The sequence below is a fragment of the Ostrinia nubilalis genome, chromosome 24 (genome assembly GCF_963855985.1).
Source record: "Ostrinia nubilalis chromosome 24, ilOstNubi1.1, whole genome shotgun sequence".
Lineage (NCBI taxonomy): Eukaryota > Metazoa > Arthropoda > Insecta > Lepidoptera > Crambidae > Ostrinia > Ostrinia nubilalis.
The window spans coordinates 6,820,909-6,836,152 of record NC_087111.1 but is presented as its reverse complement, the minus strand read 5'-3'; the positions used below and the strand labels follow the sequence as shown (position 1 = coordinate 6,836,152).

General features: G+C 36.4%; 1 protein-coding gene and 1 long non-coding RNA gene across 2 annotated transcripts in view; one reads left to right on the top strand and one right to left on the bottom strand.

Moving 5' to 3' along the window:
* LOC135083648 (protein polybromo-1) overlaps positions 1 to 15,244 on the top strand; it is a 48,775-nt gene that overhangs the window by 24,971 nt on the left and 8,560 nt on the right. The window contains exons 23-28 of the mRNA XM_063978354.1: positions 1,032 to 1,165; positions 1,733 to 1,852; positions 2,673 to 2,796; positions 3,332 to 3,520; positions 6,601 to 6,744; positions 7,228 to 7,352. Coding sequence (XP_063834424.1) covers positions 1,032 to 1,165; positions 1,733 to 1,852; positions 2,673 to 2,796; positions 3,332 to 3,520; positions 6,601 to 6,744; positions 7,228 to 7,352 — 836 coding nt within the window. The remainder of the gene's footprint in view (positions 1 to 1,031; positions 1,166 to 1,732; positions 1,853 to 2,672; positions 2,797 to 3,331; positions 3,521 to 6,600; positions 6,745 to 7,227; positions 7,353 to 15,244) is intronic.
* LOC135083756 (uncharacterized) lies at positions 10,034 to 12,062 on the bottom strand. Its single transcript, XR_010259688.1, has 4 exons — positions 11,876 to 12,062; positions 11,524 to 11,666; positions 10,950 to 11,164; positions 10,034 to 10,628 (listed from the first exon to the last, which is right to left on the bottom strand). It is a non-coding gene; the product is annotated as an uncharacterized LOC135083756 (long non-coding RNA).

Genomic DNA, 15,244 nt, shown 5'->3' with positions numbered 1-15,244 from the left:
CAAAGGCCTCCTCCAAGGTTTTCCACAATGCACGGTCCTGCGCTGCCCGCATCCAGGCTCTTACCGCGACCTTTACCAGATCGTCGGTCCACCTAGTAGGAGGCCTAAGCTGCCCACACTACGTCTTCCAGCCCGTGGTCGCCCGTGTTTTAGGTACTTGGCATGAAATAACACAAAAAGATGGTGTCCGATAATCTTTAGAAAAGGAGCGTGAGATAATGAGAGGTGAGACTATTCCTACCTGAGCAATGATTCTGAAAATCTAATTACTGCAACTCCTGTGTAGCTAGGACAATAATTTAGCCTTGCCGCAGACCACCGACTTTTAGTTAGATAGTTGGGTCGGACATGTATGAACGTGCGCACAGTACACCGACTTGGTATCGGCCAATTCTTCATACAAATTATTTATTTATTTAATAACAATCTTAGCTCTAACATTACAGGTTACCCCAATGCGATAGAGTAGATTAATTAGTACATATTTAACAATTAAGATTGCCGCTATGGCTATAACATAAAATAAATAATGTAACCTTTGTGAATTCAGTCAAAGAACAGCTGAATATGTCAACGGTTCTAGCTACTACATTAAGTGTACGCAACGTTCTGGTAATTGGCGCCTCTTTTAGCATATTGGTTCTTGCATTCGGAATTGCGAATAGAGAAGGCCGCCGGCGCCGCCATACGTACCGGTCCGGCACACAAAGCGTCATCGACTAATTAGATTAATAATTAGTCGATGACGATGATGATGTAATTAGAATCGATTCTCAACCTGTCTGGCCAGTGTGGAGAGTGTAAGCCAAACCCTCCATTTATCATCATCATCATCATCATCATCATCATTTCAGCCATAGTACCTGCTGAACATAGGGCTCCTTCAGTGATTTCTACAAAGGCCTGGTTCCACAAAGGATTGGTAGCGGCCTGCATCCATTTGCCTCTGGCAAATTAGAGAGTACGTGTTCCTTCAGTGGTGACTAATCTGATGAAGGCGACAGCTATTCTACAAATATTTGTCTTTGCAGGTCGCCCAACAGAGATATCGGAAGGGGACATCTACGTATGCGAGTCGGTATACGACGAGTCTAGCCGCGTAGCGCGTAAACTCAAAGCCGGTCTACGCAAGTTTGAACACACGAAAGACGTCACAGTAGACGAGGTAAGCTTTTTACAGTTTGCATTACTCGCTGATAAAGTCTTCGGTAGCCTATCAGGAAGTTATCTGCCAGATAAACTATAAATTTTGGTTTCATAGGTTAGAAATGTCTAAACAAAAGTCATAGGTGACCAGCAGGCAGGACAGGATAATCGTATACGCTCTAAAACTTTATAAGGAACTTCTTTAGTAAAAAGGGAAATCTGATTGGAGGGGGATTTGATAGACAAATCTTTTTTTGTAATTTATAAATTTTTACTCTGCCTATTTTAAATGCTCCACAAGTCTGGGCATTTAAGTTTACTTATGCCTATACTTTTCTTCTCAATTTGAGAACAATTTTGGTTTTGGGAAGTAATTTTTCAATTTGTCTGTCCCATGTGCAAATCGGACCCAGCATCTCCAGATCAATAGATTCCAATCCCACACACTACCTCAGATTGAATTTTTTTTTATGCATAACAACGCAGGTATTTGACCACAATCGCACCTGATGTTATGTGGGATGCAGACTAGGATGGATGGAATCTGAACTCTGAATCCGAACTCTAACAAGACTTTTCTCCTCAGATATACTACTTCCCCAAGCCGCTGGGCCCACCGGCGCTTGCCACGAGCCTCGACGTGCAAGCCTCCACCAGTGCCTTTAACCAGAAACAGTTCAACACCAACGTCAATATGGACCACATGGTAAGAAGACCACAAAATGTACACACGACAGCACATCAGGTTACCCATTTTTGTTGCAAACTCGCCAATATTACAACTGCACAAGAACCGACAGTGGTTACGTTGACGTGCCGTCGTCTGTACTTAAGAGCAAAACAAAATAGGGATGTTTCCTGGGTAAAAAAAAGATTTTTAACTAGTCTAGTCTAGTTAACTTATCAAAAAATACTCGACACGTATTTATTGCTTTTTCAAACTAATGAAAATTTAAAGAGATAAAGTGCGCCAAAGGTATAAAAAGAGGCCCGTGACGTCAAGGCGTGCTTAAAACTGTAGCACTTTGTGACGTCACGTGGAACTTCAACGCATCATACTTTGTAATTACTTGTTTGATTGACAAATAAAAATATACATGTCCAATATTTTTTTATAATGTAATTTAATTGACGGTCCACACTCCAGTCATGCTCCATTTTCAGTCCAGCTGATGTGCAATTGGGTATCGCGGTAAAGTTCACGCGCAAACAAAGACGAAACAACGCATTTAAGCACTTTTCATTAAATTAAGTCCGAACACCTTATTTTTTCACTAAAACACTGCATAAATCCGTTGGACTTGCGTTTGAGAAAAAGTAGCTTTCTGTCATCTTTTACACAAAGACGCAGGTGCGTTCCGTTTACGTTACAGCTTCGTTTGAACTAGCTGTCAAAGCGACACCGCGATACGAATTTGTGCAAACAGCTGATTTTCGTTCGTAGTCCAGTCGCCTTGCAGTTGAAATTTTTTGCGCAATCGGGACGCAGGCTTTCAGTATTTTTCTGAACACCATCTACGTTTCAGGACGTGAAACCTCAGTTCACGAATCTCATCAACACGACCATCGGCAGCCAGGACGTCGAAATGCTTCTGGAGAACTCGTTGGATGATTCGTCGCTCGCTTCGCCGGCCACGCCTCTTTCTATTGGTAAGCGTTCTCATTGATTTATTTAGAAAACCAAAGAGAATGTAACTAATGACAATAAAATCTATTTTTTTTTAAACAATAGACCCAAGTGAGATACGTTACTGGTACGTTACAATACAGTACAGATTTCTAGTTTCAGATTTATTTCAATTCTAAGGCTGAGTTGCACCAACTTACTTTGACTGTAACTATAACAATAACCGGTGTTTTTTGTATGGAGTTTGACAGATTTCTGACGTTTGTTAAAGCTAAAGCAAGATGGTACAACTCAGCCTAACTATGCATCCACTTCTATTAACCAGTTGTCGCCAAAGTTCGACCCCCAAAAGTGATATTTATTCGGGAATAAAGTAGGTATATTTGGTAAAATAAACCCGCAGAAATATCAAGGAGTATCTGAAAAAATCTTTCAATGAATATCACACTACTTTTACTTCAAAAATGCTATTGATAAGTTAACCAAAAGGTACGTAAATCTACGTACATATTAGCTAGCTTATTTAGTAATCACTAAAAACCATTCCATACCATCCAGGTGGCAACAGCAACCCATACAACCCCACCATGACCGCCACACCCAGCCAAGAGCGATCCAACACATCCGCTACCCCGGCCAGCAGTAAGAAGAAAAAGGAATCCAAACAGAAGATTGTCACCGGGTACATTCTATACTCTAGTGAAGTCCGCAAGGCGATTGTGGCGAACAATCCCGACTGTACTTTCGGTGAGTGTGATTAATATGGATATTTCTAAATTTATGTTAACAAATGTTTTTACCTTGTGTTTGTTAGTGCCTTTTCCTGTGATGCGAATTTTGGCACGCGTGCAGACCAGAGGTGAAATTGTGTAAGGCTGGTTTTAGTGTCACGCGGACCATCCGGTGCGGACCCGCTCCGCACGGCCAATCTGTATGAACTTCTAGGGAGCGTTTTAGAGTAATGCGGTCCGGAGGAACCGCTCCGCTCCCTAGCAGTTCATACAAATCGGCTGTGCGAGCGATCGGCAATGACAGTCCGCGTGACACTAAAACCAGCCTAAAGCAATCGTAATCATTTGACAGTTCATAACGTACGATTATTCTGTCAAACGCTTTGTTTAACTGACTTTATCCGCATACTGACTCCCATTATTTCATAAATTATGTTTTTCCTATTACGCGGGCTATCGATTAGAGAGACCAGATCCGCATCGCAGGAAAAGGCAGACACATTACAGACAATTTTTTTTAATGAATTAGGAAACAATATTTCCTTTTTAGTCACATATTTGATTATTTCATAGTAATCTGCCACATATTCTGTTACATAAACTTTGCGGCTCGGTCCGCTTGGTATTCAGGAAAGAACATGTTTACATTGGTAAACAAAAATGTTCTTTCCTGAATACAATACATAAATAATAGAATAGTAATAATGTAAATCTTCATATCCCTAAAGGACATCATCCATTTTGGTCCAAAATCAAAAGTGCCGGCCAAAAATAAAAGTGTTGTATTCTGATAGAATACGTCCGCCTTAGCATTTATTACTATGGCACCAAAGCTGTAGCACCACTGTGCATCGTAGTATTTGAGTTCTAAAAATATATGAAACGACTGACTTTGATCTCAAATACTACGACGCACAGTGGTGCTACAGCTTTGGTGTCATAGTAACAAATGCTAAGGCGGACGTATTCTGTCAGAAGACAGCACTTTTTTTTATTGGCCGACACTTTTGATTTTGAACAAAAAATGTATGAATCGTCGATGAATTTTAGATCTCAAATACTCGACGCATAGTGGTGCTACAGCTTTGGTGCCATAGTAACAAATGATAAGGCGGACGTATTCTGTCAGAATACAGCACTTTTTTTTTATTGGCCGACACTTTTGATTTTGAACAAATAATGTATGAATAGTCAATGACTTTTAGATCTCAAATACTCGACGCACAGTGGAGCTACGGCTTTGGTGCCATAGTAACAAATGCTAAGGCAGACGTATTCTGTCAGAATACAGCACTTTTTTTTGTTGGCCGGCACTTTTGATTTTGGACCAAAAATATATGAAACGTGGATGATGTCCTTTATGCCTTTGAGATTTATGATAAAGCGTTACAAATGGACAGAGTTCCATTCGCATTCGTGTAAAGTATCAAGAAGTTTTATCATCAATTCAATTCACCCAGTTCTTATGAAAAATATGCAGCTTTTTCAAAGCATTGTCAGCTTGTCACTTGTCATCAATTGCAACAGTTGATAATGCTTTTTAAAGCTAATTGAACCTTAAGTCCTATTTAGTAAGGTGTTTGTTTCGGTAAGTAGCACTCCCCCTGTCATCTCTGTATATTTTTCCGACATAGCCATCGCATGAACCCATATACTTACACTTTTAAATGTTAAAAACATGTCGATTCTTTCACAGTACTGTTTCATATTTATGTCTGTTTCATTTGTGATAAATGTACGAAATTCGTGTTTTACAAAATCAATGTTTTTGTCTCATTTTTGACAGTTATTTTGTTATTAAGATACGGATTTTCTATTTTTTTATCCCCTACAAGTAATTGTGTAACATTGTTCAAAATTATATTAACAATTTTTAATGTATTTATTGGCATATAATTATAAACCATACTGATCGAAAATCTATGTAAAATTTAGCAACCAAGGATTCGAAACGTTTGAAATTAGGTAGGTGTTGTTTTATATTAACCTAGATTTTTATATAATATACTAACTAGCATAAAAGCCTGGATTTGGGTGATTTTTAGACATTAGACTATAGTTTGGTGTGTAAATTATAAAAGTAATTAAATATACGTAAAAGAAAAATATTGCATGAATGCATTGCATGATGATTTTTTTAGTAATCGATTTATTTAATAAAAACGCAAAAAACTACTAAAATATAATATTTTGTTGAGCTTTCGTGTAGTAGATAGATATCTTTAAATATTTTGACATAATCATAATATTCTTTCACTTCTTTGTGTAATCTTGCACGTTTTCTACCGCTTAGTTGCTTTTAACTAACTTATAGTATTCAAAATGAAAAAAAAAAAAAAGAAATATGAAAGTTTTGCCAACCAAACTATCGACGTACAGTCTATCGAAATAAAGTCCGGTCACCGAGCACATGGAATTTCTTCCAATGACCCCAAGCTACCCATTAGGTCGCTCGTCGCACAGTCGCGACAGCAACATAATTACGCGCGAGCAATAAGGATGGGTAGCTTGGGGTCATTGGACGAAATTCTATCTGCTCGGCGACCGGACTTTAGCACATATTACAACTAATAATAAGATGCCGCGGTGTTAAGCTTGTGTTCTGTCGTCTTACATTAATGTGACATTCGTGTACTCATTCATAACATCTATTCATTCGCATACTATAATATTTTATTCACATAAGCGGCTGTGTTTTGAATCAGGTCTGTTCCAACGCATAGCGTTAAGGCATATTACATTGCTACGTGACGTAAGCAAAGCGTAAGCTACACGGACAGCTGGCTGCCACATAGCATTGTGACTTTTAAGGTGTTATGTCCACTTAACGTCACGTCTTAACAGTTGGTTTGAATCGCTTTTATTCTGCACTTGGTACCAAAATTGTAAAGCAACTGTTTGACATTTAACCTTTGAACGTAAACTACAGTACAGTCAAATTGCAGTTAGATTACAGCGTTGCAGATGTGTGCGACCTAACATTAGTCACACATCACTTAAGTGGGCAAAACACCTTTATAACCCAATTCAATCATATTTTTAGAACTCCACCAAAACCCAATCACTACTTAATCAATAAAACAAATTATTCCCTAGGCGAAATATCCCGGATCGTGGGCAACGAATGGCGTTCTCTGCCCACCTCGACCAAGCAGAGTTGGGAGGAGCGCGCGACGCGCTGCAACGAAGAGACGGCCGCTAGGCTCGCCGAGGAGATGCGAGAGTTGTCACAGCATGTGAGTGAGCCTGAACAAGTCGTTCCCATTAGGGAACGGCTTCGCTCGCGTAAACATAAGTAGTATACTTCATCAGACATAGTAGGGAGGAGTGCGCGACGCGTTGCAACGAGGAGGCGGCCGCTAGGCTCGCAGAGGAGATGCGGGAGTTGTCACAACATGTGAGTGAGCTTGAACAAGTCGTTGTTCACATTAAGGAGCGGCTTCACTCGCGTAAACAGAAGTAGTATACGTCATCAGACATAGTAGGGAAGACCGCGCGACGCGCTGCAACGAAGAGACGGCCGCTAGGCTCGCCGAGGAGATGCGGGAGTTGTCACAGCATGTGAGTGAGCTTGAACAAGTCGTTCCCATTAGGGAGCGGCTTCGCTCTCGTAAACAGAAGTAGTATACGTCATCAGAGTTGGGAGGAGCGCGCGACGCGTTGCAACGAAGAGACGGCCGCTAGGCTCGCCGAGGAGATGCGGGATTTGTCACAACATGTGAGTGAGCTTGAACAAGTTGTTCCTATTAGGGAGCGGCTTCGCTCGCGTAAACAGAAGTAGTATACGTCATCAGAGTTGGGAGGAGCGCGCGACGCGCTGTAACGAGGAGACGGCCGCTAGGCTCGCCCATAAAGTTAATATTCCTTCGGAATAGAGCAACAAAGAATGAGCGAGCGAGATGTCACTATCTGCAACCCTGTGTGATAAAAAGAGATGTGTGATGCCGTCACCGTCACGTCAATAGAACCATTTTTGCAAAAGATTTGACAGGCAGTGACACTAAGAGGCACAAAGAAAATTTCTATTAAGAGCGTTGTAGCAAAAAGTTGGCGTTCGAATTTTAGGTTTTTATTGCTTGACGTCGCGTAGTGAGTGCGCAAACTGCATTTATCTGTACAATTTCAACGTTGCGTCGACTAAACGATCTTAATCCGTAGTTGTATCGTACCTAAGACAGTACATCATCTATACTTATAATAAATCTGTAGAGAGGTCAATTCTGTACATGAAATATATTTTCAAAATAACTATCAGGGGGTGATTAGTGATCGATACTGATGCCAAAAATTCAATCAGTAAAATTTTTGTCTGTCTGTCTGTCTGTCTGTCTGTCTGTCTGTCTGTCTGTATGTTCCTTATAGAAACAAAAACTACTTGACGGATTTTAACGAAACTTGGTACAATTATTCTTCGTACTCCTGGGCAGGTTATAGGATACTTAGGAATTCCCACGGGCACGGGAATTAGCGGGAAAATCCGTTTGTATGAAAAATCTAAACTGCTTAAGTTAGACGCTTGAAATTTGGCATGCAGGTACCTTAGTAAACTTAAAGCTTAGTTGCAACAGGATATTGCAAAATTCCCACGGGAACGGGAGTTAGCGGGAAAAAACATTTGTATGAAAAATCTAAACCGCTTAAGTTAGACGCTTGAAATTTGGCATGCAGGTACCTTAGTAAACTCAAAGCTTAGTTACAACAGGATATTGCAAAATTCCCACGGGAACGGGAGTTAGCGGGAAAAAACATTTGTATGAAAAAATCTAAACCGCGTAAGATAGATGAAGGGGGTAAAACGGGATCCACGCGTACGTAGTCGCGGGCGGCCGCTAGTACATAATAATAAAGAAATAATGTATAATTTACCTATTTGATTTTTTCTCAGATCAGTCTTTTAGCAAAATCAAGTTACGTAATTAATGTATTTTTTACAGTAGTAAATCCCGCGACAAGTTTTTAATCTTTAAATTGAGTAAAGTAATAAGTTGATGGGTTTGAAAGAATTTATGTTTTATTTTATTCTTTTTACAGCATCAAAAGCTTGTTTATGAAAAATATTTACTATTTAAATTTTACTTTTGACTTTTTAGTTTTTGTGATGCGGGATGGAAAAATTAAAATTTATTCTGATTTTGTGACGTTTCCGCACATAAATATGGATAGGTTAAATAAGTAGAATGAAATGTATGAAAACGAGCGTGCCATTTTTTAAACGTTATTAATATCTGTGTCCATCAAAGAGCTCGTAACTAAACATCGTAAGCGCCATTCAAATTATTATCTAAAAGTCAATAATAAATATTTAGTTTTTGTAAATCTAAACAAGTCAGGAAATCAAAGAGGTAAATACTGATATCATTGTGATTTTATAGAATTTATTATTATAAACCACGGTCGTATAATGCTAAAAAATCAGAGGTAACTTTAAGATTTTTATCCATAGAGCAAAATTTATCTAATCGTGTTTTTAAACAGTTATCCCATTAGGTACACATGCGTTCTGTGATACAAACCCATCAAAAACAATACTTGTCAAAAAACCAAGTCTCACTACTCAATTGTTCTACGGTAAAAAGTTGTGAGATCCATGTAATACCAAGTCCAGTCCAGGAAATCATTAACGTTTTACATAAATATATTGACTTGGCCATCGCATGAAAACACGTGTAAATTAAATTATTTAGTGCGAAATGAAACGAAATTTTGCATGCCTGTGTAGACATGCAAAATTTCAGCTCAATGGGAAAATGGGAAGTAAGTAAATTTTAAGTTGCAGGATTTTACAACTCCAGATGTCAAAGAAAATAAAAGCTTGTAGATAGCTTTACAAAGAAAAGAAAGATTTATGAAGAAAATAAAAAGTACTGTCTACGATACATTTGTCAGGCCATGTTGCACCGTCTTACTTTAACATTGACATCAAAATTTTGGATGTCAAAAATCTGTCTAACATAAAACACCGGTTATTGTCAGTTAGGGTCAAAGTTAGGTTGTGAATTTCAGCCTTAGTGTATTTTAATTAAATTTAATACAAATAAGGATGACGAAAATAATCGATAAGTGATCTCACTCGAATATTTCTTATAGTAGGTATACAAGATGTCGAACAAATGGTTACTTACTGAAAAAGTGCTTCATGAGACCTAGCAAACGGTATCAATAATATGTTTAAGAACGAACTGAATCTATTCAAAAAACCTATATTTCCAGCTTTCATACATTTAATACAGTTACAAACAAACACGAAATCAATGGTTTCTGAGAATTCTGAGTGCCTTAATGCCGTCCCCTTTATCTGTTTACTAGATAAAAACCCGGCTTCGCTCGGGTGAAATTTGACTCATAATACACAATTCTAGGTGCAAAATGTAGATAGATGTTTCTGTAGTCATCGGTTCTCAAAGAATATTAAATATAGATTCATATAGCTTCGTTAGTTGTGTTTAATAAATATGGTAAATAAAAACTGCAAATGTTTTTACACAAATTATTTTTATTTTAAATCAACATTCAAAATAAAGTAAGACAAATTAACAAAACAATCAAATTCAATCGTTAATATAGGTTATGTAAATAACTCTTATTAATAGTCAGAAACGGGATCAGATAAGAAAATACTATTTTCATCGATATCTGGCTCCGGAAGTCCGAAATCTGTTAGTCTCTTTCCATGGAGTTCTAATGTTTCATCAATTTCTTGTAAAGCCAACTGTTTGGATAATATTTCAGGGCGGGATCTTGTAAAGTATTCGATAAAATGTGATGCAATTTTTTCCCAAAGAGCATTAGGATCAGTTACTTCACAAAACACGCAAATTAACGCAAACAGCTGTCGTAATTGCCGAGGAAGTTTGAAACCAATTGCTTCATCCAAACATCTTTCCCATTCTTGATCGTCAAAAAGCAGCCCCCTTGCTTGAGCAGCTTCTCGAAATGATGTGTAAATAATATTTTCATATTAATAAGTTCTAACATCTCTGAAGCAAGTCGGCCCTTTGACGTGAAGAAGTAATAGCCAGAGATAATATCGTTCCCGATCAGAAAAGGAATAATTATACATTCTTGCAATTACTTTATCAGCCGCTGACTGAGGTATTCGTGGTTGCCACTGTCCATGGATAAATCTGAAATGTGTCGGAATTTCAGTGTAAAGATATTGTCGAGCACTTTCATCTGTTCTGTTTAGTTCAAAAAATGCTAATAATATTTCTGGAATTGGCTTTAAGACTGTCTGGGTCCTATATACCTTCCCATTATGACAACAATTTTTAAAATGATTTTTAATTTTTTCACCTAAAAAATGAAGTGCTTGACATTGAACACATTCTTAGATCATAGAACCAACTGAATGTACTGATACTTGAATGGTGTTATTTGAAAGTGCTAAATATAAATAGTTAGTCCTGGGGGGCTGATATTCTGTACTAAACCTCTTGAATATTTACGTTTTTTCGGGGGTCTGCCCGCCATTTGATATGTTTTCTTTCTCTTCTTCTTCTTAAGAAATAAAATCACTGCTGACTGACAGCAGCTGTTTTTCCTTGTTGTCCGAAGAAGCATCATCACTGCTGACTGACAGTAGCTGTTTTTTCTTGTTGTCCGAAGAAGCATCATCAATCATCAATGAATCCTCGATTAGCGTCAACTCTTCGTTATCAACCTTAAAAGAGAAATATATTTATGAATAGCTAATTTAAAGCTTTAATTTAAAGATTTAATTTAAATTTTTAATGCTATATTGTGTTACTCTTATTAAACAAATTTAATAAGATGTGATGAAAAAATACACCACAACAAATACACAACCACATGCAGGAATTGAACCTACATCCTCGACTTCTCCGTTTTCGCGCTCTTACCATCAGAGCTAACTGAGTTTAATAAGAGAAATATATTTTATTTTTAGACAAATATTCAAATAATAATAAGTATTGTGAATGTATGTAGGTGTAGTGTAGGTATATCCTCCCACCTCTATATTTATTTTACTTTACTCAGTGACCTACACTATTAACTTACCTGAAAATCATCAAATAAATCTTGTGATGCAGCAGAAGCAGCTTTTTGCTTTTTAGGAAAAAGGTTTGACAGTGCCCGAGCCTTGTTTATTCTTAACTGCCTAATTGTTTCTAAGCCACAACACTCGCAATAATTGAAATTATCTGCAAAAATATATTACACAATTATTTATAATAAGAACCAGCCGAGCTCAAGTGGAACTTGCGCATGAAGGAGTCTATTCCGTTATCAGAAAAAACGGTGCAAAAATCGTGTCTGTTTCTGTATTTATGTTGATAACAACTCAACACAGGCTATGCATGTGGTCATTTATTATTTTTCGGGTTAAATAAAAAAAAATTAAGCCGCTTACCGAGTATAATGTTGTCGCATTCCACACATCGACTGCACATTTGAATTTGTTTGCCGTTTCTTACAAATATTTTGCCATTACAAAAATTGCATGTCACTGGAATTTATCACTGTGCGAAACTAAATGACATTGACATTTGAACTTCAACTTTTATGGTTATGGCTAATATTATTTTTCTGTGGTTGAATCGGCCAATACCAGGTTTAAAGAAAAAACACATAACAAAGAGTATAATCATAAAAATCGCGAAACGCACTGTGATGACCCACGCTGAACTGTCCCACCAAACTCAATGACAGGGGGGCGCTACCATCGTTCAACTAAAATCGGAAGCAGCGATCCGGTATTGACGGTGGCGCCACGCTGTCAATGTCATGGATAGGACATTTCAGTATTTTGGAACTATGCATTTATTTATGGATCGATGACAACCCAGCAAATAGTTTATATAAGGTTTTGGCGTTGATCGCATAGTGAGTGGATGGTGAACTACTAAAGATGGCGACAGCTGTTTGTTTGTCAGTGCCATCGGAATTTAACGAAATTCTCCATAATCCGAATTTTGCGGATATATGTTGTCGACTCAAAATCGTTATTTTTTTATGCTTTGTTATTCATATAAGGTTTCGATCCAGTCTACCGTACCCCTTGACGAAATTATTAATATAGATTTAGTATTTATTAATTAGTATCTCTTGATGATATTGTAGCAAGTTAAACCTAAAATCATGTTTTCCGTAAATAATTTAAATAAGAATGCAATTAAGAGTTTGTTGTTTGATTATTATACAGGGTGTTAGGTAAATGGGTATATGAGCCGACACTAGCCCATGTTAACATGGGCATATAAATGGTATGGTGAAGTCAGAAATTTGATATCATCATTTTTTTATTTTTTATTTTCATACAAAATAATTTTTATAAAATCCTATTTGTATGAAAAATAAAATTATTAAAATGAAGATATCAATTTTCTGACTTCACCATACCATTTATATGACCATGTTAGCATGGACTAGTGTCAGCTCATATACCCATTTACCTAACACCCTGTATATTACTCAATTTAAAATTTAAATTTAAAAAATTAACACTTCTAATATGGTAGGTATGGCTGGCGGCATACATTTAGTATGAAATTCAGAAACATTGAATTTTCGCATAGATCCAGTTTATTCTTTGACCTATTTATTGTTATTGTTTTAAAGAGCTCATGAAGCACTTAGAGGAACAGTAAACAGTTTTTCGATATCTTGTATAATTAAAAATCAAGTGAAATCACTTATCGTTTCCACCCTGTACCTATACTTTTAAAAATAAACTCATTTTATACGTTCATTTGTATATAAGTATCTACAATACAAATACCTCACCAACTTAGTTGACGTTTTATAAAACTATTTGTCTAAGTGTCATCGAGCGACCGCTGGTGGATTTGCCATTTACCTGACCTACCCCTTTCTTACTAAACGTTTAATATCAGATGAATAGTTACGCACCAATTTCTTTCATTCAGTCGTCAGCAATTGAACTTTCGGAAAAACATGACGAAGCGTTGTGTGACCATACAGACGCTATTCAACTTTTATTAGTAAGGAAGAGTATATTTTATGTTGGTAGAAACACAATAGCATAGACTAATGTTTTGACACCCTGTTAAAAATTTTATTAGTCATTTATTTTTTCCTGACCAAACAGATACCATAATAATATCTTTTATCTATTCTACCCATATTCTGTAAGTAAAATAATAAAAAGTTTGAAAAGAAAGAAATTACAAGTCCGATTTACTTAAACAAATAAATTAAAAATACTTGCGGATCAAAAGTACTCAATCATACTACAATTTACGAAAAAATCACGCGTGACGCATATACGTCAGTGGGCAGTCAACTGACATAGACCCGGCGTCTACGAGTGCCAAAGCACGACTGATTTATGCCATTTGATGCACCCGATTTTATAGTATTTTCAAATTAATTTTTCATTTGAAGATTGAAGATAGATATTTTTTCTTTTTCACACAATAATAGTACTATGTTTCTTCTTAAGTATTAAGTAGTTTATGTTGCCAAATGACTTTTAGATTATGAGATGTGACCTGTTTTCTTGCAGTAATTTTCTCGAATTTTGACTATCTTAGACATGATAAAAATGCATTTTAATGAATTAAACATCAAAATTTTCTCAATACACTTTCTTCTTCAGGGTATGCTTATTCTAATGAATACATTCTATCTTCTTACTTAGAAATAAATTTGTTGTAATATTAGTTCAAAGTTGTGCCTTCGCGAGTTACCTGGAAATCGGGCTTTCGAATTTCCCTTTTTTCGTAGGCAAAAATCCAATTTGAACGAGATTTTGTCAATAGACATTCCGTAAAAACGTATGATAATTACGATGATATATATAAGTCAAAATAAGCTATAACAATAAATTATATGACTAAAATCATTTCGAAATCTGCCAAATTCTCGATTTCTGCATGAAAAATGTGACAACGCTCTTAATTGTTTTTTATAAAAAATTTGTAAAATCCTGTTTATTTTTGGAAAAATTGTATTCTAATATAATGGTGACCGGTTCCGTCCTTGATTGTGATGTACACCAAAGAAATAATCCCGCAAAATATTCATTTCACAGGTAAATTAATTTAAATCGACACCTCCAAACTTTAGCTTTATTTTTGTGAATGCGCTTAGAATTTTAAGCACTAAGTGTGATAATTATGTTCTTTAAACATTAATTTAACTTGTGAGCAAATATTTCAAGCACATAATCCAGAATTTACGAATATTTTGTGTAAAGAAATAATTTTCGTTTTACACTAGGGCTGTACCACAATCGATACAAATATTTTGTGCGCTGTCTATCACAGTCACTGCTGCTTATTAGGTACATAAATGGCGTTTATATATGAATTTGGAAAAGTATTATTTTGTAATTACCTGTTAGTTAATAAACTAAACTAAATATTAGATACTAAACATAATAATAAATATTATGTTCATGCACACAAATGTTTGTACTGTGCGGGAATCGAACCCGCTACCTCCGGAATAGTAGTCCGTTTCGAACCACTACACCAAACGGCCAATAACGATTATTACAACGTTAGAATCCAATTTTTTACGTTATCGACAGAATTATCATTTTTTAATTATCGTTCTACTCCTACTAATATTATAAATGCGAAAGTTTGTATGGATGTCTTGATGTTTGTAACTATTTCACTCTTTCAAATAAATTATAAGTTGAATAATTTTAATCTTTTGAGTTGTTATTTTATTTTCTTAGGCCACTCTCCCAATTCCCATTATACAATCCCATTCTATCCTATTTTAGTTCTATTAATATTATGACTGTTAG